The sequence below is a fragment of the Ambystoma mexicanum genome, chromosome 3q, assembly GCF_040938575.1.
Source record: "Ambystoma mexicanum isolate Mex_15411 chromosome 3q, UKY_AmexF1_1, whole genome shotgun sequence".
In the NCBI taxonomy this organism is placed as follows: Eukaryota; Metazoa; Chordata; class Amphibia; order Caudata; family Ambystomatidae; genus Ambystoma; species Ambystoma mexicanum.
In genome coordinates, this window is record NC_090926.1 from 1,173,840,071 (window position 1) to 1,173,863,478 (window position 23,408).

At 45.6% G+C, this 23,408-nt stretch overlaps 1 protein-coding gene across 2 annotated transcripts in view; it reads right to left on the reverse strand.

Moving 5' to 3' along the window:
* LOC138447726 (hepatic lectin-like) overlaps nucleotides 1-23,408 on the reverse strand; it is a 438,341-nt gene that overhangs the window by 196,673 nt on the left and 218,260 nt on the right. For both annotated transcript variants that reach the window (XM_069604027.1, XM_069604026.1), the window contains exon 6: nucleotides 15,994-16,050. In XM_069604027.1, the coding sequence (XP_069460128.1) occupies nucleotides 15,994-16,050 (57 nt within the window). The remainder of the gene's footprint in view (nucleotides 1-15,993; nucleotides 16,051-23,408) is intronic.

Here is a 23,408-nt window from a genome sequence, read left to right on the forward strand (position 1 = left end):
TACAATACACCTTCAAATAACAAGACACACCCAGAACCCCCTGCAATCCAAATGATGTCTGCGGACATGAAAATTGACTGCGGATTCGGCAGCACCTGCACACCTTTTTTCACCTATAACAACAGCTTCATATCAACTTTATTCCACTCCCCCATTCTTTCCAGGCCCTCTTTTGGCCACCAAATAACCTGAAATTTGTTTTCCAGACTTTTTTCTCACTGCGCTGTCCTTTGGCAGCAAAATTGCCCACGTACTTGGCGGCACCAGCACACCATTTTTTCACCTATAAAAACACCACCATATCAACTTTATTCTACCCCACACTTTCCGAGCCCTCTTTGGGGCCACCGAGTAACCCCAAATATGTTTTCCAAACTTTTCCCTCACCGCGCTGTCTGTGGATTTTGGCGGGTGTCCGCGATCCAATATAGTGAGCTTAATCGAAATTATGATGCACCTCATGTTTTTAATTAACCTATTATGGCGCGTATGATGGTTGCGACTGTCACGCTGCTCTCTGATTAGTCCAGAGGTGTCCTCGAACACCAAATCAGGAAATTAGTCTGCAGACTGGTCCCAGATAACACAATTTTTTTGTACATATTTTTTGGCAGTTATCTACAAAAACTACTGGATGTATTTACATCACATTTGTGAAAGCACGCTTTAGGGACAAAAGCCGCCGCTCCTCGCGCAAGTTTGATTAAAATCTATCTAGCAGTTTGGGCTGTAGGCGCGAACAAATTTCTTTTTCCATTGTGTCTATGGGGATTTAAAAAATGTTGCGGCTCCCCCTATAAGTTTGCCACCCTGGATGAAATAGCACAATTCATCACAAAATCGTTCCGAGGGGGTCATATACTCTTTTTGCAAAGTTTGGTCTGAATTCGTCCAGGGTGGTGCGGGGTGAGTTATAAGACGCCCAAAAAGTGCATTCTATGAGTTGAGCAACTTAACCATAGCTACAGGGCCCCTACCGCAGGCCCTGTAATATAATCACGAACCTAGGTCTGCACTCAATAACTACAATAATAATAATCTATTATCTTTATTCCTTTGTTGGTGGCGATCTGTGTATACATTGTTTGATTAGCTGACTTTAAGCCCAAGATACATTTTGAACATCATCTGTTTGTGTAAAGGAGAGTGAGGGCCTGTCTGGCAAAATGCCATGTACTTTCACCTATAATTCATTAAAATAAACATGTATTTTACAGTCTGAGTCTTAAGATAACTCCTAACTTTGAGCCAGACGGCCTCGTTCACTTTTTGGCAAGCAACATCATCTGCATTCTAATACAGGCATCAGTGTTTTCTAGCTATATGTAGGACGTTCCCCTTGTGCAGCATGGGAGTTTAATACAAAACCGGTGTCTGTCTAATTATGCCACCATACACATTACAGTGTTGGAACAAGGCTATTGAATCTTTTTTTTAAATATGCTTTAAGCAGGGATGCTGTACTGCCTTATTTGGCTAATTTCCAGGGTCCCAATTTCGAGAACAGCTGATATTGTCCAAGCTTGTCCATGACGCTCTGCACTGTTTGTTTAAATACATGTTTCTCCTTTTGTAAAGCAAAATAACACAAGCAGTAAATCTAATTACTATGGATTTATAAAAACTGAAAATGCTAAGCGCTCCATACTTCACTTCTAACACATCTATAAAGCAGCTTCAACACGTATGCCATCTGTGATACCATGAAGCAGTGCAGATTTCTCATCTGCTGCCACCACAAATGTCCCTTTCAAAAGGATTGTTCACTTCGATATTTCATAGGCGTTTCCGATAGAAACGTAACACTAACTTGCCTTTGCTAAAGTCTTTTGACTGATATTTCCAAGATTTCTAATGATATGCAATATCATACTGACAGTATCCACCAGACCTGGCTTGTGCCCATGCCTTGATGTCACTCTAGGTTGCTGTTGGACCTAGGTTGACGCCAGACCTAGAGATAACTTTACTCTCATTCCTAGTCTATTTGACACTGGCCATAGTCTGTGGGAAAGGACAATGCCCCTTTGCCTCAACATGGCTTGCCCAACCAAGCCAACCAAATTGGCCTGCAGCCAAGCCCAGTGAAACCTTTACAGCGTAGGGAAAGTAGATTGGCCATTTTACACCCATTGACATACTGTGGGCCTAGGGCATGACTTTAGGCTGTGCCCAGACCCCGCAAACCAATAGGCCCTGGAGCTAGGTCTCAGATATGACCCTACATCCCCAGCTTCCTTTTTAACCCAGGCTCTCCTACGTGGGGGGACGACTCGTATACATTTCTGACGCTGATATTCATCTGGAACTCACATGTCAGTTCTGTGTTCCATTTTGAAAGTTTCATGCAAATTTGTTGAACAACACCAAAGTTATAAGTCACATAAAAGGACTTTACCTATGGGCAGAGAAACCTAACTATTGTTATCCCTGTGTATATAATGTGAGTTTGTGTTTGTGTTTATGGCCACTTTACTACCCATTGTGGGTCCATGGGTCACTGGCCATGGCGGGCACAAAAACACACACACACACACACACACACACACACACACACACACACACACACACACACACACACACACACACACACACACACACACACACACACACACACACACACACACACACACACACACACACACACACACACACACACACACACACACACACACACACACACACACACACCTGATACATCAAACCACACTCTCCAGACCCCTAAAGACATACACACAGCTCCACATCTATACACCTCCAATACATCTCTCCCACCCAACAATGCATACACACACAATAACCACAGAACACATGTGACCTCATTCTGCACACTCACAAGATCTACCACACCAAAGTCACAGAAGCGCATATGAACAAACAGCACAGTCAGAATACATGTCTGCACCTTGAAAATATGTGTAATATATGCTGGAGCACAATAGGCATTGACAACCATGCAGAGACAATACACATGGAATTACTATGCGTACACACTCGTAGGCACTCCCCATTAACCCACCACAAAAATACACACACCCCACAAAAGCACAGACACTACAAGTACACCTAGAGCGATGCACAGAGCACAGACATACACAATCCTAGAACAGAATCACAAAAACTATGCATACAGTAAAGAAATACAATAAGCTCTGACCATGTTATGTCAAAACAAAAAGTCAATGTGCATAATGTGCATGCATGAAGACAACACACAATAGGCAGAACCAGTAAGTTGATAATGCACGCAGACATCAATCATGCACATGCTTGGAAAATGAATATGCACACCAGACATATACAAAATAGACATATACTATATGGAAATAATGTACCTAAGCACAAGATAGAGTACTTGAACTTGAATTAATGTTTATTTAGCTCCATAAAAGACAACATACAAAATATGAAAAGAAAACTTTAAAATACAAAATGCATTGAATTATTAAATCACTATACAATAAGATTCCATTAAAAGTCCATAAAAAAACCTTGTTACATGCACAATCCTTTTCTGCAACATACCCACAAGGGGCTGCTTTGATGCTTCTAAAAACATGTAAACAGCTGCTGCTACCTCTCTGGATGGATAAGAAAGCAAACATCACAATACCACTTTAAACAGCCTACAATTTAATAACCTTAGTACTGGTATTTTAAAAATTTTCCTTGGTTCGTAAAAAGACAGACAAAGAAGCAGAAAGTGGGCCCATATCCTGACTTAAACTCACATTACAAGCACAGCAAACAATTAATTTCTGATCCATATATATACTGCCACAGACCTCAATCAGCGATAGAAGACGGCCAATCCTCAGATGAAACCGAACACTCCTTATTCGTTTACGATAAAACCAGCGCATATAATCAGCATTGAGTCCACTACAGCCGTAATCAATATACCTGGAGATCCATCTCAATAAGGGTATGCTGCTCCCTTCAGTCCTCCATGTATTTTTCCTTTACTAAATTAATATATATCAGCTCTAGATACATTTACTGGGACAGTGTAAAGACCCGGCAAACTAAGAGTGTCAAATATTTTGCCCAGTTTATTCAACCAGTCCATCTTTCTGCAGATGTCCGAGGGCATCAATTCTTGTAAAATTGCATGTGTGAGGTGTGTCTTAGTTTGTGCCCATATTCTCAGCCAAAACAACACAGGTTTTAGAGTTCTGCAATATAACATGTAATCAAGGCATTATTCTTGATGGAGCAAATAGGTCGAGGAGCTCCTGGTTGTCTCCAAAATGCTCTGCAAGAAACTATATTCTTTGACCTGACTCGATTGGGCAGAACACAGACCCCACACATCTGCAACATAGACACACAATGCAACTGGCTTAGCATGATTATGTCTAGTGTTGGTTTAATAGTTAATACACCCATTTCCAGACCAAATCTATATAGTGCCCAACAAGCCTGAGAAGATGTTTGTGTGGCCCCATTAATGTGGTTTGACCAATAAGCCTTACTGTTAAAGGTAACACCTAAATATGTGAATTTTTCCACCCAACAAGGTTTTTGTCCTGATGCTAAGATGGGGGTAGATTTTTGGTCTGCCGAGCCGACGCGCATAACTTTAGATTTCTTTATATTTATTGACAAATCTCTGCTATCCATATATTTGATGTAGGCGTGGACAAGATTCTGTAATGTTAATGCAGAGGGTGCCAACAAAACTGCATCGTCAGCATAATATGAAACACTAATGTTCTCCCCCCAACTCTGTGTGTGCCATCTGTGCCTTTGCTTAGATCATTTGCCAAATTGCAGACATAAAGGTTGAACAGTAGGGGGGCTGGGACACACCCTTGCCTGACCCCACATAAGATGTCAAACAAGGGGGATAGTTTTCCTACATTGTCCAACCTTACAGCTGCTTTCAATCCTGTGTGTAAGGAGATAAGTGTTTTCAGAATGGTCGCTGGCAAGCCCATATAATCTAGTAGATGCCACAGCTTTTCGCGGTTTACCTTATCAAACGGTTGGCAAAGGTCCATAAACCCCAGGTGAACTGGAACTAGCCTTTTATGTACTTGTCTAAGAGCCATCTAAGGTTTACGACATGCTCTGCTGTACTGTTCCTCAGACAGTATTATTTATTATATTAAGTGGATGTAAGCCGCTATCTATTTTCATTACAGTTTCATCGCCCCTTCGACCAAACAACTTCGAGAAGCGGTTTGTCCAAGGTAGAGAGGTGGGAAACTCATTTGAATCAACTCTAGGAGGACGAGTGCCAAGTGAAATGGTTTCCAAAAGTCCCTTTTGTTAGATTTTTTGGCTGCCTCTTCCAGTTCTTGCCAGTGTTTAGTTTCCCATCCCTCCTTGGCATTAATCAGGGCATTTTTGTATAATCGCTTCACTTGGCCCAAGTCTTCATTATTTCGATTTGGATCATTCACTAATCTCAGAGGATTGGAATTCGGGTTTCTACAATCTTTGTTGTACCATGCTGATTTATAGATTATATGATTACTTGACTGAGGGACAGTGGTCATATTAGATTGGCAGATGTTTCTAATACTCTTATAGGTACATAAACTCGCTGGGTCTGTTCCATTGAGGGCAACAGAGCTCAATTAAAGGAACAGAGGCCGCTATTATCTTGTTAGAGCAAAGTTCCATTTCAGCCCATTTGAAATGCTTCGTACCAACAGTTGGAGGACAGCCTAGTGTATGTGAGTCAGTGTAGACTTTACTAATATTGTGGACATTACCATAATAAACCGATAATATCATGTGGTCATGATCGCTCTCTGGACGTTGATCAATTTTTAGATCCTTTAAATACCACCAGTTGAGCGTATGCACTATAAAGTAATCAATTGTTGGCCTGCACCTTAAAGAGCTAAAAGTATAACTCCCTGGTCGATTGGCCGGTAGCCTTCTATTTACGGAACGCAGACTACGATCAGCTAAGTGTGCCAGGAGATTAGCTCCTGGTTTATTTTTTGCCCCATTGGTCATAATTGGTGCATGTATGTTTAGTGCAGCAACTACTTCTTTGTTAACATCCCTAGTTAGCAAACAGTCACCAAACCTTATATTAAAATGACCCCCTACTATTACACGTGAATTAGATATGCCTTCACAAAAAGGACCCGAGCTAAAATTATCCAAGCAATTCAATAAAAAAGAGACCTTGGTACTTGAGGATCTGCGCTGAAAGGCATTGTAGAAATGTATGACAGATAGTACACGCTTCAGACTTTCCATAAAAAGGTTGACCCTTAACACTGTTAGAGGGCGAATCTGAGCTACATTTAAAGCGTAATCGGCTTTTAACATATGTACCTAGACTGCCACTATTTCTATTTTTTTTGCTCTTGGTTGTCAAAACAAAATGCCCTATGACAGTTTGGATGGGTGTGTTTTCCAGGACCCACGTCTCCTGAAAGAGTAAGACATCAAAACCAGATATACATTCAACAAATTCAGAATCCTTAAGCTTAGAATTCAATCCAGCAATGTTCCAAGACAGTACTTCCAGACACCCACCCCCCGCCACAAACGGTGTTAGATCCCCTGTTGTTAATGCCCATAAGCTGTATTATAAACTGGGTCCATGGCCTGAACGGAAAGAACGGGTCTCGCTGAATTGCTCAGAGCTCTCTCCAGAGTTGAGGAGGACATGTCCATGATTTTAACTGGTCCAAGACTTTTTGGATAATCGGACTGATCCCCGGTCTTCATATGGAAATCTGATCCGGAAGTATTCCCTTCTTTCATTTTTTCCACAATGACGGGTAAATACCAGTGTTCATGTAGGTGACATTGTTGGCCACCATTGTCTAAGAATACTTCGATGCCTAGCAGAGATGAAGTTTCAGTTTCACGTTTGTTTCAAAATATGTTATGAATACTTGCATCTGCAAAAGTCACTCTTATACTGCTGCCATGACAATACATACAGTCAGACAATATTCGTGTCAGGGCTATCATCTAATTGGAGTTCCGTATGGTACCCAGGTTTTCCCTCAATGCCTTGTCAAATCTTCTCCTGTATGCATTTTAGTTTACATGGAACGGGCCCTTAAAGGTGCAAATTTAGTTGTTTTTACTCCAGCCTTCAAGCTGGTACACCTGAACACCTGTGCCAGGGTTTGGCATTCTTTTTTCTTGGGTTGCATAAAATGATGTATTGTTAAAGTTTCCATTGGAATTACTGTTATACTGTTTTGGATTAAGAATAAGATCACTTGTCTGTTTGTGCAATCGGTTCATTGGCTGTTTTACTGCTGTTTTGTTTAGTCTGCAGCCAGGAGATACTTGCTTGGATTGCCGAATTTGCAAATCCCTGATGGTCCCAGTTGCCACTGGTGCAACAGATTGCTCTGTAGTCCCTGAAACTGGAAACACTTGTTCCGCTCTCAAAGAGGAGAGATGTAACCCATCTTGTAATGGTATTTCCTCTACATTAGAGCATGGTGCCTCAGTTGCGTTCTGCCCATCTGGACAATTAGCGGTAAGCACTGTTCATCTTGCTGGTGAAGTTTTGTTGTATCTTGGCCTACCTTGGTTTATTAGGTTGTTGATTAAGTCCAGACCTTTCTCTAGTAGGATTTTGTCTTGAATGCGGTCTTCTGTAATAGTTGCGACTGCATGCAGTATGTTCTTGCCCATGGCAACTAGCCTTGATAGACCACTCCAAATGTTATCTAAAATATATTTGATAAAGTATGCAATTCAACCAAACTGCACAACTATAATGCATGAAATCATGTAGCACACACACAAAACACACAGAAACAGAATATGAACTTAACTATGTGGAAAACCTACTCCCGGGGATCTTCTACACAGGTGGCCAGGGGAGGGCCATCACTACTGGAACCCGACCCTGGGGGTGGAGGAGCGAGGGAGGATCACCTGGGTGGAGGATCCTGTGGGTTTGGGGAGGGATTGCCTGAAGGCGAGACATGGTACCCCCTTTTTCCAATAACCACCTACCCAACATTCCCCTCATATTACATGACTGCATGCATACTGTCCCCTTTTCCCTTTGAACCCCCCTCCATGAGTCGGAGCACGAGAGCACAGGCGAACTGGGATGCCCAGAGAAACCGAGACCTGCTGGTGGAGAACAGAGAGCCGTGACGCTGAGAGCCTACCGTGTAAAAGGGCCCACGAAAGCGTGGTGAGGGAGCCATGTCTCCAAGGAGCCAGATGGGGGTTAAGTGCAAAGCTGTTCTCCAGAGTGAAGTCTGTGAAAGGGTGTTCGTTATCCTGGGCCAGAGAAGCTGCCCAGGAGAGTTGGAGGGGCTGGCAAGGAGCCCTTGGTCTTCAGCCAATGAGACTGCAACAGTGATGTTGAAGAAATCACAACCGGTGAGTTCAAAGCCAGAGGGGAACACGTTTGATGACAGCAGCAAAGCACAAGGGATAAAATGTTGCAAGAAGTAAGATAATTTCAAGGACGAGCATAGGATAAGAAGCACGCTGAAGAGAAAAGCTTCAAAGACTCCATGGGGATGGGAACAATGGAAACACTGGTTTGGTATATGACAGAGCCAGTGTTTCCATTAGCGCCTGCAGGCGGGTGGCGTTACTCCCGCCAGGTCAGACCTGGCGGGAGTGGCACCTCCCGCTTGCAGGACTCTGAATGAGCCGGTCTAGAAAGAACGGTGGCAGCGTTTTTACCGCCACCGTTCTTTCCGGACCGGCAGGGTCGTAATGAGACACATTGTGTACAGAAGTGAAGTTCACAGAGAGAACAAATATGGAAGAAAGTGAAGGGTGATGTGCTTGAGGGAAAAGGCATATTGAGACCCTGTGAAAACTTGGTTATGAATTGTAAAACGGTGCAGGGGGAACGCTGATGAAAGTAAGACAAGATTTAACTGCAAAAGGGTGCTGACGGCACGATGAGAAGAGAAATCTGAAAGAGAGACCTAAGTATCAGAGTGCTCCCACAAAGGGTCGGAAGTACTGTGTGTTCATCGAAAGTCTCTGATATGTTGAACTCCTGAATAACTGAGTTAGGAGAGCCAAAGTGTCAGAGTGGTCGCGTCTGGGGTTGAGAAATACCGGGCATTGTCGAAAGGCTCTGATACACCAATACACAACCTGTTGTGAACTAATGATAACTGGCAGACTTCCTGAGGAGAGGTGACACAGAGGAATTGTTACCTAAAGGAACTTTGAACTTGTGCGACCAGGACTGTTTGAACTTTGTAAAATGAACTTTATGCAGCGACTTTGAATGCCGAGGAATGCATGCTGAATCCCAAGTGGCTCAAGACTTGGGGAAGGGAGCTGTGGAGGGTATGCAGTGATAAAATTGCAGCAAAAATGTCGCCTGTACAAAATATCATGGCAAAAATGCAGTGGTTTGACCCGTTAAAGGTTTACCCCATTACACCATTTAAGGGGAGCAGGGGTTGCAGGCGTGTCTCCCGCCCCCCTTAAATGGTATAATGGGTCCGGGGTTTGCGGGGTTGTCCCCCGCATCCTTTACATGGATTGCGGCGGCAAAACCACCGCCTTTTTGCCGCAATATTTTGTGTTCATGGCCATTTCTGCAGCGATTTTAACATATGGAACCCTATGGACCAGCTCCAATACCATCTGACCTTTACTTTGAAACACGCTTTTTATTTAGTCCAATCCCATGCACATTATTGTAGTAGATAGTGTGAGGGCAAGCAAAGAATTAATACGGGCACTTTTGTTTTGACTTACTTGACTGACATTGGACTATTTTTGTTGCTGGTCGGGACTACTCCAATTATAGACGTAGGGCATGTTAGGCAGTCTACAAACCCCCTTCTTTACAAAATAAAGTTCTTCATAAACTTGAATCATTGTGCCTGTGTTTCTCTCATGATACCATGCCTGTCTCACATGTGGTGTTAGGAGTGGGATGCAGCACAATCGAAACAGTTTGTGGAACCCTAAAATATGAAAACCTAAGTAGAAGAGCCTCCAATCTAACTGTGGCCACAAAAGGGTCTATTGGATTTCATATTTGCCGTAGCAGGGAGGTAATAATTCCTCCAGGGAAACGAGAATGAATACCCATGGATATGGCCCTTGCACCACCCTCTGGTTGTTACATAAGACTCAAAATCAGGACTGGCTTGGAAATGTGGACTTGATGTTTTGGCTAGAGTTATTGATACAGAATTTCAAAGTTTTATAATAATCGTACCCGACAGGTAAGGTGGTGAATTTAAAATCATACCGCCTGTCAGGAAATTGTAAATAAGGAAGTGGAGATGATGCTCAAAGGCGACATCACTGACCCCTCCTCTAGGCCATGGTCCTCTCCCATCATATTGGTGGTTAAGCCTGATCACAGCTGGAGGTTCTGCATATGACATGATATGATGTGGCAGTTATAACGCACCTGTACACAAGTGTTTCTAAGCGTGACAAGACAAGGAGGGGGAAACAAAGGAAGGACAAAATAACGATCTTACTAGGCCTTGTGTCATTCAGATCGTGCAAGTGGGGGGAAGAGTGAAGGAGAGAAGTGCCAGGGGGAGGCAAAGGGGAAAGTGCAGTTAACTCACAAGTGCAGAGTGCAGCCAGCGAGTGGCTCATAAGTGAAGAGAGAAGGGTCTGTAGGGGACTGCAGATACAGACCCTTAAATGCTGGGGAGCCCGGAGGCAGTGCAAGGGCAACTGAACATGCAGGAGCCTGGGCCCGGGTTCTGAGGGTGACCAGGTGACCAGTGCGCAGAGTAGTCAGGTGCATCAGCAGGGGGAGGGGGAGAGAAAGCAGAAGCAAAAAGGAAAGTCTTGAGTTGCGTCCGGAACCAGAGGTGGTTCTGCTCAAGTTTGAGAGGCAGGTACGCTGCTCCAAAGGGAGGCCTCAGGTGAGGAGATAGATCTACCCCCATCTCTCTGCTTGGAGAAGTGTATGGCCCTCAGAGAGTTGGAGGTGGATGAGCGTAGAGCTCGAGAAGGAAGATGTTTTGGAAGAGAAATATGGAGGTAGGGAAGTCCCAGAGCCCAGAAAGCCCTGTGGGCAATGCCGAGGGTCTTGAACTTGATCCTTGCAGCCACAGGGAGCCAGTGAAGAGATTTCCGAGCTAGAGTGATACGATCCCTGGGCTTGCGCCCAAGGACAAGTCTCATAGTCCTGTTCTGGATAAGTTGTAAAGGGAAGAAAGTAGAACCATGTACATTTAGAAAGAGGCTGTTGCAATACTCCAGCCTTGAGAGAACCAGTTCCCATAGTAGCTACTTCAAATTGAAGTCAACTGGTGCATTGGTTTCTTATTTCTGTATTTCTTAGGGCTCGAGAGACAGCAAGCTTCTGAGGGAAGGAGAGGAAAGGCTAAATACCTCTGAGGAGGTGCAGTAGGAAGTTTGACTTTTTTGAGACATCAGAGATGTGGGCAGCGAAGTTAAGCGTGGAGTCAAAGATTAACCTGAGGTTCTGGGCCTCGCAGGTGGGGGTAGGAGGAGGGCCAAGGGAGGCCGGCCAGAGAGTGACAGGAAAGGGCATTGAGGGTGTGTCATTGAGGAGGATCTCAGTCTTGCTGGCATTCAGGCAGAGATCGTTGGCGGCACACCAATCTTGAATGGCAGATAGGCAGTCGGAGATGAGAGAAGGAGAAGGGGTGGCGAGGGAAGCCTGAAGATAAGTTGAGTGTCATCAGCATAGCGCTGGAAATTTGAGGAGAAAATGGCAATGCAGTGGGCGAGAGTTGCCAGGTATTGGTTAAAGAGCCTGGGTGAGAGACTGGAACCTTGGGGAACATCGCAGGTAGAGAGGGTGATAGAAGAAAGGAAATACCCAAGTTGGACCTGGGAGGGTTGGTCAGAGATTTGGAAAGAGGCAGTTGCAATAGTCCAGCGTAGAGAGGACCAGAGCTCTGGAGACAGTGAGCTTCTGGAGGAAAGTGAGGAAAGGAAGAATACCTTTGAGGAGGTGCAGTTGATAGTTTGACTTCTTAGAGACGTCAGAGATGTGAGGAGAGAAGGAGAGCATGGAGTTGTAGAGGACACCAAGGTTCTTAGCCTCACAGGAAGGAGCAGCAAGAGGACTCAGGGTGGGCTGCCAGAGAGAGAGAGGAAAGGAGGGAGTGGGTATCCCAATGAGGAGGATCTCAGTCTTACTGGCATTAAGGCAGAGATCATTGGTGGCAACCCATTCCTGAATTGCAGCTAGACAGTCTGGTATGAGAGAAGAAGCAGAGGTGGCTGAGGGCAGCTTGAAGGAGAGCTGAGTGTCATCTGACTTCCGAAGTATAGACTTCAGAAACAGAAAAGTCAATTCCCTTTCAGCTTTTGATGCCTACCCTATGCCTCGCATAGATGACCTGATAGAGAAATTAATGAGTGCTGTATACCTGTCAACTTTGGATCTTACGAAAGGCTATTAGCAAGTCTCCTTATACGGACCTGACAAAGAGAAAACCGCCTTTTCCACAACCAAGGGATTGTCCCACTTTAAAGTTTTACCATTCGGTCGATATGGTGCTCCGGCAATGTTCCAAAGGTTAATGGATCGAATTTTAAGACCCTATTCAGATTTCTGCAGAGGATACATAGATGATATAGTCATCTATAATCAGACCTGGACGGATCATCTATATCATTTGTATACTATTATGAGAGCCTTAGGCAAGCTGGGCTAACAGCAAATCACCAGAAATGTAAATTGGCACAAACCTGCTGTGAAATATTCATTGTATGTAAAGATTGTGTCCAACCCCAGCAGCAAAATAGTACGAGCAGTCCTTGAAACACCTACCCCAAAAACAAAAAAAGATCTACGGGCCTTTTTAGGACTGATAGGATACTATCAAAGGTTTATTCCCAACTTCTCTGTAAAAACAGCTAGACTAACAGATACATTAAAAAAACACTGAGCCATAAAAGATCAAGTGGGAAGAAAATGATGAAACCTGTTATAGCCTCTTAAAACAAACACTATGTCAGAGCCCAATTCTAAAGGTAGCCGACTTCTCAAAAGAATGTATCTTCCAGACGGATGCCTCTTTGAAAGGCATAGGTGCCATCTTGTCCCAAACTGTTCACAGATTTGAACATCCTATCCTTTTTACAAGCAGGAAACTATTTCCAAGGGAGAAGAGCTATTCTGTCAGAATTAGAGGCCTTAGCTATCTATCAAATAGGCTATTCTGCATTTAAACTATTATCTGCTAGGACGAAAGTTCAGACTAATAACTGACCATTCTCCTATTGCCGGTTCTTCGACCTCCAGCCCTACTGCTTTTCGGTGGAACATCGAAAGGGACGTGACCAGGGCAACATGGACTTCCTTTCCCTGTGAATCAGGTTGGTCCAAATCGCATAGGGGAAGAGTATGTGGAAAACCTGAGCGTCTTTCCCTCCCTACTCCGGGGAGATCTTCTACATAGGCGGCCAGGGGAGGGCCATCGCTATTAGATGCTGACCCTGAGGGTGGACGAGCGAGGGAGGATCCCTTAGGTGGAGGGTCCTTTGGGATTGGGGAGGGATTGCCCGAAGGCGAGACATGGGACTCTTCTTTTACCAATAACCCCCTACCCAACATTCCCTCCTATTACAGAAGCGCAGCCAGTTACCTTTTCCTTTCGGCAAAACTTCCCTGCTCTGCTAAAACACAGCAAAATTAAACAGAGGCATTTATTCATTTCTATCAAAGTCCCATTAACAAGGACAGGTGAAGTCAGACACTGAATACAGAATAAACACACCTGAGGACTGTAAGCACACCACAGGTGTGTAAAAGTAGTGAACCGGAGAAACAGAATGAGCGAGCTGGAGCCCAAGGAGGTCCATGAGTCAGAGTACGAGAGCACAGGCAAATTTGCACGCCCAGAGAACTCGAGACCTGCTGGTGGAGAACGGAGGGCCGAGACGCTGAGAGCCTATGGTGTAAAAGGGCTAACAAAAGCGTGGTTAGGGAGCTGTGTCTCCAAGGAGTAAGGAGCCAGAAGGGCGTTAAGTGCAAAGCTGTTCTCCAGAGTGAAGTCTGTGGAAGTGTGTTCATTATCCTGGGCCGGAGAAGCTGCCCAGGAGGGGCTGGCAAGGAGCCCTTGCTCTTCAGCCTATGAGACCACAAAAGTGTTAAAGAAATCACAACCAGTAAGTTCAAAGCCAGAAGGGAACCCGGTTGATGATAGCGGAAAAGTGCAAGGGAGAAAATGTTGCAAGAAGTATGATAATTACAAGGGCGAGCGTGGGATAAGAAGTGCGCTGAACAGGAACGTTTTGCTTGTCCGTTGTGAAAGTTGAAAGATGAGAGAAACAAAGTAGCAAGTGTTCCTGTGTACATTAACACGTGGTGAAAGGAGCTCTATTGAACAGAGACATGGGCCTCATTACAAGTTAGCTGTTCCGGATTTAACGGTGCCGGTAAAACCATACCAGCACTGTTTTCTGGGCCGGCTAACTACGAGTTCTGTGGCCATGTGGTGTTACACCCGGCAGGTCTGACCTGGCGGCCATAACGCCACCGGCCACAGACGGACGTGGAAACAGCAGCACCATTACCAAAATGGTGCCAGTCTTTCCACTTCCCCATTCCCATGGATTCCTATAGGACTCCTCAGGAATGGGGATTTACAGAATGGCGGTTCCGGAATTACCAGATCACCGGGGCTGTAATGTCCCAGTAATTCCGGCAAGTCCGGAGCCGCTAAATCCCTACGGGTCTGGCGGCAGCCTGCTGGTTTTACCGGCTCGGCTACCGCTGGACTCGTATTGAGGGCCCCTGTCTCTGGAGGCAGCACGTAAGGTTGACACAGGTTCCTTTATTAAGGATGACATTGATAAGGACCGGAACATGAAGGATTGGAGCTGAGCCCACTGGCTCCCACCACCTACCACCCAGCCTACATGGTTCTATCTGCCTGGGCTTGAACTCCACTCAAATCACAACACACTAACACTCCAAGCACTTGGGGAACATTATCACCATCACATCACACCATGACATCACTAAATAGATCCAGGCAAGAAGACACAACATACCACACCTCCCATTCTTACACATATGAAACAAGGACCAAAAAGACAGGACATAACAACCATGCATGGAACATGCATACACATATTACACATAAGCACATACAGACACACACACACACACACGCAAACACACACACACACACACACACTCAAACATAAAGTCGAACACAAACCAATAAAAAAGGAAATCAGGGAAAACACTTTATATAAAAGAGTTGAGGTTACAACATGTAACAAGCTTTGGTAAAACCAAATGCACCTGGGCATTTGATGTCAGTGCCTAGCACATGCTAATTTCAATACAAATGCACATATATACAAGTAAAACCTGTTGGCTTTGCCAATGCGTGCTTTTGACAGGACTTCAGTGCAATAAGCAGATGTGAAGTAATATATACAGCTATAAATCAATTGGTTGAATGCAAACTTGGTTAATAATTGACAGCCTCAATTAAGTTATTAAATCTCAGAAGACTGCTTAGAAATAACACAGGTAGACGCTATAAAGCACACAGTTGGATGTTACTGTGTTATAGAGCTAGCTAGCTCAAAGTGATTCCAGCAGAGTGTGTTTTGAGGGAGGAGGGACAAGTGGTGGGTGGGAATAGCCAGAGGGTTTAGCATGTCTTGGGAAGTCAATGGGTGGGCAAGTTTACAAAGAATACCCACTAGTGGTGTTTCCCTCAGATACCATCTCTTGTGCATCTGTACTCCAATGCAATTGTTTTGGCTTGCAGGTGTCACTTTAGTGCCAATTTATAAGCAAAACTAAAAAGGTGAAGTCTGCAAATGTCGAGAAAGCCAGTGTTAAGGTACAGACACTTATTCCTATAAACTAGTTCTCTAATACACTGTTACACCAATATTATTTTGACTTATTCCCCCCTTATCTGAGTGTTCCTGGAATTTAAACACATGGTCATATAAGCAGCAGCCAGTGGAACTCCTCTGTAACCCTCACTCATTTTATGTCTATATTTATCTGGCCAGAATAAACTTCAGAAGAGGGGATCTGTCAGAAGATAACCAAAATACAAAGATTAATATTGCACTCACCTGGCACCTTGATCAAATTAGTCTCCAAATCAATCATCTTCGAAGTGAGCGAGGTAACTAAAATAGAAAAGAAAAAGTATATGCTTGGCCCCTTTTTAAGTGAAGAAGCTATGGGTTAGGCAGATTTCTCAGAAAGCAGTCTGTAAATACTGATATTGGACTGCTCTGAACACCTTTCATTCCACACAGTTCAATTAAAACACTCACAATCAGCAGATGTGGTGGAGGAAGAAATGAAACTGCCTATGGAATAGGCCTTCTGGGTCCCAAAAGTCAAGTCAGGGTAAATAATGAGGATTATTGAAGGGATTCACAGTCAATAGCGCATGCTAGATATCATCTGTTGTGAGAAACTGAATGGCCGTGCCGCTGTCGATAACACAATGGCAGTGCTAATGCTACTTTGGAACCCGAAGTGGGATCATGAGAGCCAATCAAGATCCACGACTTCTGCCAATAATCGCTGGTATTACACAACAGTTCATGAAGCCGATGGCTCTCAGAATCTCAGCTGTTGCTCAAGGTGCCTCGCACTCTCCCTCTGCCTTCCCATTTGTTTACCAGCACTTCCTTTTTTACATTATGAGTGTCTCAAAGTGTCTTCTGGAGAATCTGCTGAATGTCACTGCTCAGCGGCCATCTATGAAAGGCATTAGTATCAGCAAAAAAACATTGGTTTCCATTCACCCTTTTTTAAACATTCTCACCACAAAGAGTAATTAAAGGATTACATCTAAGGGTGACAGCTGTCGACCCAGCCCTTTGACCAGTAATTTGATTTGATTCAAGGATTTAAAGCACAAACAATTCCTTCTGGGTGCTTCGGGGTAAAGGGTTGTGCCGTCCTGTCACACAAGGAACCACAGAATTATGTGAAAAAAGGAGTTCTGATAGTTTGTCTGAAACCCTCCAAGTCTGAGTCCTACCATTGTTAGGAGGCAAAGCATTGCAGGGGATTTGAGTCTGGCCTGAAAACATTCTCCATTGCCATTCGATGACTCCTTTTTCCTTTGACTTAAATGAAGGAATAGGTGAGGCCAGAGACAGTACATCTTGAAGAGAATGCAACTATGAACTGCGAGACAGTCCAATTGGCACTGAATCTGTCTAAAAGGAGATCTTCTTTTCAATTGAAGGATGAGGCGACCTGCTGGATTTTGTACTCTCTGCAACCATTGGATCTGGGAGCCAGCCACCCCTACTTAAATGTTAGTTTAAAACTACATTTATTGTGGGTTTGTGTGTATGAATGTGCATGGTGTCATTTTGTCGGGCATCCGTTGTGTTGTGTTCCGTTGCGCGATATGTCTTCCTGTCATTTGGTATTGCGCTCTTTACGCCAGGCGTAAGTTCTGGCGGTCATGGGAATTTCCACTACAGTTCACTGGCAGGGTAGCTCCAGCTGCCGCTGAGGTGGAATTTCCTCACGGCTCGGCCCGCTCCCCCTCTGATAATCCATCAGCAGGAGCTACCCTGCCGGGGAACTGTAGTGAAGGTCCCCGGGGAGCTTAAGAGCCCTGAGGGATGCGCAAGCAGGAAAGGACCGGGAGAACGCGAGAGGGGGAGAAAAGGGAATTGGGAAGGCAGCATCGCTTTCCCAGAAGAAGCCAGAGCAGGAACGTCCCATTCAGCAGTCCGTTCTCTGGGCCGGCCACTCGCTCTCCCCTCAACCGGGTCGAGGGCTTGAGCTGTGCTGGTGTTGGAGACCGTAGAAAGTTCAGCTGGTGTTTTGGTCCCACGAAGCTGGTGCAGCTGTGAGGGACCGGTTCAGGCCTCATTTTCCCCCTCGTCGTGATGGCCGCCGAGGTAGGAGTGGGAAGGTAAACCCAAAACTGGGGCGGAAACCCGCAAGGCAGCTCAAGCTGTTTATCTAGCACACGTGTGTATTTGGGTGTCTCTCCCTGCCTCATTTCAGTGTGACAGAGGTGGGGGCTTATGGTGGCCTTAGAGACCCGCTGAGGCCTGGGGACACAGGGTCTCACTGGGAAAGTGTTGCTGAGGTGATTACCACCCAGTTCGTTCGGTGGGGCCCCTATCATGACTCCCATTGGTATTCTTTTGCACCTGAATATTCTTGTGGTTTCCTTCATAGCACAGGACAGCTGGTTACGCAGACGGCTCTGTGGGATGTGTTCCCATCCCTGCAGGAGGAATAGGGCACCTTACGGAAAAGAAAAGAAAACCCAGAGGAGGAGGGTCAGGGTGATTCGAGAGGGTTTGTCCGGTGGCAGTGTAATTTGAAACCAGGTGGGTCTGTTTGTGTATGGACAGGCCTGGTGCCAGTTTGATCCGCCCACCTTTCAGCCTCTAATATTGGGCGGTGTTCGTAAAATAAGGAGTGTGCAGTTGTGTACTGATCTCCTAGTCCAGGGTGAAGAGAAGGGCTATTGGATAAGGTATCTCCAGGTTTGCGACAAAATTGGTGGCGTGGTCTGTGACCGAATCTGAGGGAGATTGGGAGACTGGCATGGTTAATATTTAGGTATTTAGCTATCAAATGTGATTTACCTTGTGCCCATGTGACCCACGGAAGGTTACTTATGCATGTATCTATCAAATGTGATTCAACTTGTGCCCAGGTGACCAGTTATTGTTATTTGATTTTTCAGTACCAGAGGAAAACGAAGACAGATACTTATGTACCCAGTCAGCAATAGCTAAACTATAGTGTTGCACATAGGGGCCCCTTCATGTTTGTTTGTTTATTAATTTGTAATGCGCGCCTGACCCAAGGGTATCAGGTGTGCAGGAGATGCAAGAAAACTTTTAGCTTAGGCTACACAAATATATACGTGAGGATATACAATCATAAAATGTACAGTTAGTAGTAGGTACATAAATACTGAGTATAGTAGCAACTATACAGAGGGAGCAAAGGTTTCAAGAGCGTAATCAGAGAACTAATTACAGTGCATGTGTGATGAGCAACATTTACATTAAAGGTCATTGTCTTTAAGCCAGTTGATAAGATTCTGTCTGAAGTTGGGATATATTTGGTCGGCTCTCACGGATGGGGGTAAGGAGTCCCAAAGCTGAGATGCTTTGACTGGGAAGCTGCTTCCCCCGAATGTCGAAAGTTTGAATCGTGGGACCATAAAACTGTTTGTGATGGCTGATCTAGTGGGCCTGCTAGAGGATTTTCTCTTGAATCTCTCAATGAGGTAGTGGGGCACGGCATTGTTCAGACATTGGTAGGTAAGTGATGCAGTTTTCAGTCGGATTCATGTTCAATTGCTCAGGCATTCCGAGGGCCTGATTTTTATACCGTTTGTTTACATAAAGAAGGTCATGCCTTGCGCCAGAATGAAATAAGACTCTGACAGGTTATCTCCACCGGGGCACACGAGTAAAGGGCGGTCACCAGAGTTGACCTTCCAGTAAGAGAGGGCCCATTCACCTGACACGGCTGCCAGCGGCTTCAGAGGCATGACCTAGGCCTGCACGGGAGGGTCAATCATTACGTCCCCTGGGGTTGGCATACGTACATGTGCGCGGTAATGTGTCAGAATCCTGTACTTAGGACTCCTACAGGTTGCTGCTCGCTCATAGTAATTCACATATAGGGGGAAGCAGCTTACACATTTTGGAGGCACTGCTGAGATCTGAGGGGGGCATTTACTGAGGGAGAGAGAGAACTCTGGGGATCGGAGAAGCTGGTTAATACATTAGCAGTATTCCACTAATAGAAACATTTGTGGCAGAAGAAGAACCAAAAAGAACCATGGCGCAGGAATATGTGCTGCACTGGGTACAAGCTGAAGGGCTTAGTCCAGAGGCCTGTTTGGTAGTAGGGAAGGTCCCCCGTCACATTACCACAGATGAAGCATTAGGCCATGTCTGGTCCATTGGAGCCCATAATGGGTAAAGTGAAAAGTGTGGGTCATATCCCTGGTCAAGGTACCAAGTGTTATATGATATGTTATGGTGGAGTTACACTTACAGGTAAAACCCTGCCCACTGAGATCCAAGACGGAGAACCGTTGATCACCTGCCCGGTCTGGAAACTGGCGTTTGGCCCGGAATACCTCAGCACCCTGAAGCTGCAACCCCCACCAAAGATGCCATAGTCATTGCTGCGTTGGTGGCTGAAGCAGTTAGAGTAACGATGGAAAGACAGTTCCTGTCACCCTTGATTAGTGAACATGGAGCGTACACCCGCTTACGCCCTTTTTCAGGTGAGAAACCTGTTCCCAAAGGAGAAGAGGGATATGAATTATGGGCCGACCTCACACAGCTGATGCTAAAAGATTGGAAAGTGACAGATCAAGAGAAGAGGAGACACGTGATAGAGGCATTGCGAGGACCTGCACTATAGACGGTTCAGCCCCTTTGCACCCTAGCCTTGATCCAACTTCCTCGCAAGTGATGGGCCCCCTGGAAGGTGCCTTTGGCACAACCAAACCGGTGGAAGACTTAATGATGAGGTTCCATACCACCTCCCTGAAATTGGGAGAGAAACTATCGGATTTCCTAATGAGAATTGAGCAAATTCTGCACCTGGCCCACCATAGAAGCGGTGTAGAGATTTCTCAAATAAACCTGTGTCGTTTGAAGCAGGTACTTAGAGGGGCCAAGGAAACCGCCATCCCCATTTTAAAACTGAGACTGGGAGAGAAATTGGACACCCCTCTGTCCTATGAAGACCTACTAAGGTCCATAAGAGCACTGAAGAAAGAAATAGGTGAGGTCAATGTTCAGAGCAACCCTGTCCAAGCCAAGATCTCAGCACCCAGCAATGCAATTTCACATCAGAAGTAGATTGAGGAGCTGCAACAACTGGGAAGGAAGCTACAGACTCAGATGCTAATGAGAGAGAGTCCTGATGCAAATCACCAGTGAGGCAGAGATGTGTTTCCTCCATCACGTAAAAGAGATCACCAGGTTTTTCGACAAGCTCAAGCGCCTCGAGGCTATTTGACCCAATCATCTGCACCGTTATCTCCCTGGTGATTTTGCCATCAATGTGGGATGACAGCCACTCCACTCGTCTATGTGACCAAGACCAATACTATGACCGAGTGACAGCTCGATTTAATGCACTGAAACCGACTCCAGCCCGAGCACTGTCGGGAAAGCACAGGAGGTTGTAGTGGACGAGCAGTTAGCACCTCAACCACAGGAGTAAGCTCCACGGCCGTCAACTCTCGTTTCCCTACCAGGACACCGGACTCTAACTTACCAACTACCAAGCACCACATTAAGGCTCAGGAGGGTCCCAGAGCTGACCATATCTGCCTAGTCCATGAGCTTTGTAACTCCAAGAAAGGGGCACCTGCAACCTGCCACAAACTTCAAAGTCAAGCCTGTCCATCCCGAGGCATTCCTGCAGGCCTCATTGGACCCAGGATGACCGTCCCCGTTGATCTTGAACGGCGAAGAACCACAGCCTTGTTGGACAGTGGCTCTGAGATCACCATTGTGTATGAGCCTTACTATCAGCAATACATGTTCCACCTGCCCTTAGAACCGCTAGAGGGGCTAAACCTGATGGAAGTCAGAGATGCGGCCTGCCGCTACCTGGGGTACATCTGGGTGAAGATCCACTTAGCCCAAGAGGTGGCTGGAGTAAACACAACTTTCACTGCTCTTGCATTAGTGTGCACCACCAAGAACTTGAATCCGAATGTACTCCTGGCCATGGGCACCAACTCCACCCTATTTGGCACTCTAGCCAGGATGTGCATGGAGATGGCAGGCCCTCAGTTTGCTCAATCTTTGACGATGCATACCGCTTGCCAACAAGCCTACCTCAAGAAAAGCCGAGAGCCGTCGGATCAACCTGTTGGACATGTGGGAGATGTGACCACCACCAATCACAGTCAACTAGACATCCTGCCTGGTCAGACAATAATGGTGCCTGGCAAGGTACAAATCCAAGGACCACGCCGATATAGGAGGTTAGTAATGGGGGCGCCGGAAGGTGAGGAACTGCCTGGAGGTCTGATGGTCCAACGCACGTTGGTCAGTGCTGCTGACCAAGGAGTAACACACATTAAAGTCCCTATCACTAATATTACCAACAATACTGTGCATCTGCCAGGGGGGGCGGACAATAGCACAGCTTCACAATGCTGACTCAGTGGCACAGGCAGCCAGTATCCGAGGCGTGAATCCTCTTTTGGATGTGGGAAAGATAAATTTTGGAGACTCCCCGTTGTCAGAACGCGAGAAAGATCATCTACGAGACCAACTGTCCCTGAGGCCCAATGTGTTTTCAACCAGTGATTGGGACTTTGGAGAGGCCAAGGGAGTGAAGAATCACATCCGGCTGAACAATGCCACCCCCTTTCAGGAGAGGTCGACATCATCTGGAAGAACTACTACAGGCCGGTATAATCCATGAGTGTCGAGGAGCCCTTATGCGTCACCTATCATGGTGGCACGAAAGAAGAACCGTGACGTACGCCTGTCCATTGACTACAGGAGACTAAACAACACAACGGTGCCAGACCAATGCACTACCCTCCGAGGGGATGAGGCTCTTGACTGTCTGGTTCGGAGCAAGTGTTTTCCGTTTTAGACTTCCGAAGTGGATATTATCAAATTCCAATCTTACCATAGGATAGGGAGAAGACTGCATTCATCTGCCCCTTGGGGTTTTATCAGTTCACTAGAATGCCCCTGGGAATATCGGGAGCTCCCGCCACATTTCAGCGCTTGATGGAGAGAATGGTTGGTGATATGAACTTACTTGAGCTACTAGTCTACCTTGATGACGTGATTGTGTTTGGGAGGACCCTGGAAGAACATCATGAAAGGTTACTGAAGGTTTTGGATCATCTACAGCAGCAGGGACTGAAAGTATCCATAGAAAAATGTAGGTTTTGCCGCACTAGTGTAAAGTACATTGGCCATGTGGTGTCGGCTGAAGGAGCGCATGTAGATCCCGCCAAGATGGTAGCCCTCGAGGCTTGGCCGGGTTCGCGGAATCTGCAAGAGATGAGGAGTTTCCTGGGGTTTTGAAATTATCACTGCAGGTTCGTGCCAAGATTTGCCAACAAAGCTCGATCCCTCAATGAATTGATGAAGGATTATACAGAGTCCAAAACTCAGTACCATTCCAAGGAGAACTTCGGCCTGCGATTGAGTGAACAGTGTGAGCGTGCCTTTGCTCAGCTAAAAAGAACTCTAAGTGAATCACTGATCCTGGCGTATGCTGACCCCCACCTGCCTTACATCTTACACGTGGATGCCAGCTTTGATGGGCTGGGTGCAGTACTCTACTAAGAACAGCAGGGAACCATCCGACCAGTGGCTTTCTCAAGCATATGACAGAGCCCCTCCGAAATGAACTACTCTACCCACAAGCTGGAGTTGTTGGCCCTAAAGTGAGCAGTGTCTGAAAAAAACTGCATGACTATTTGTACATAGCTACGTTCACAGTGAGGACGGACAACAATCCACTGACATACATC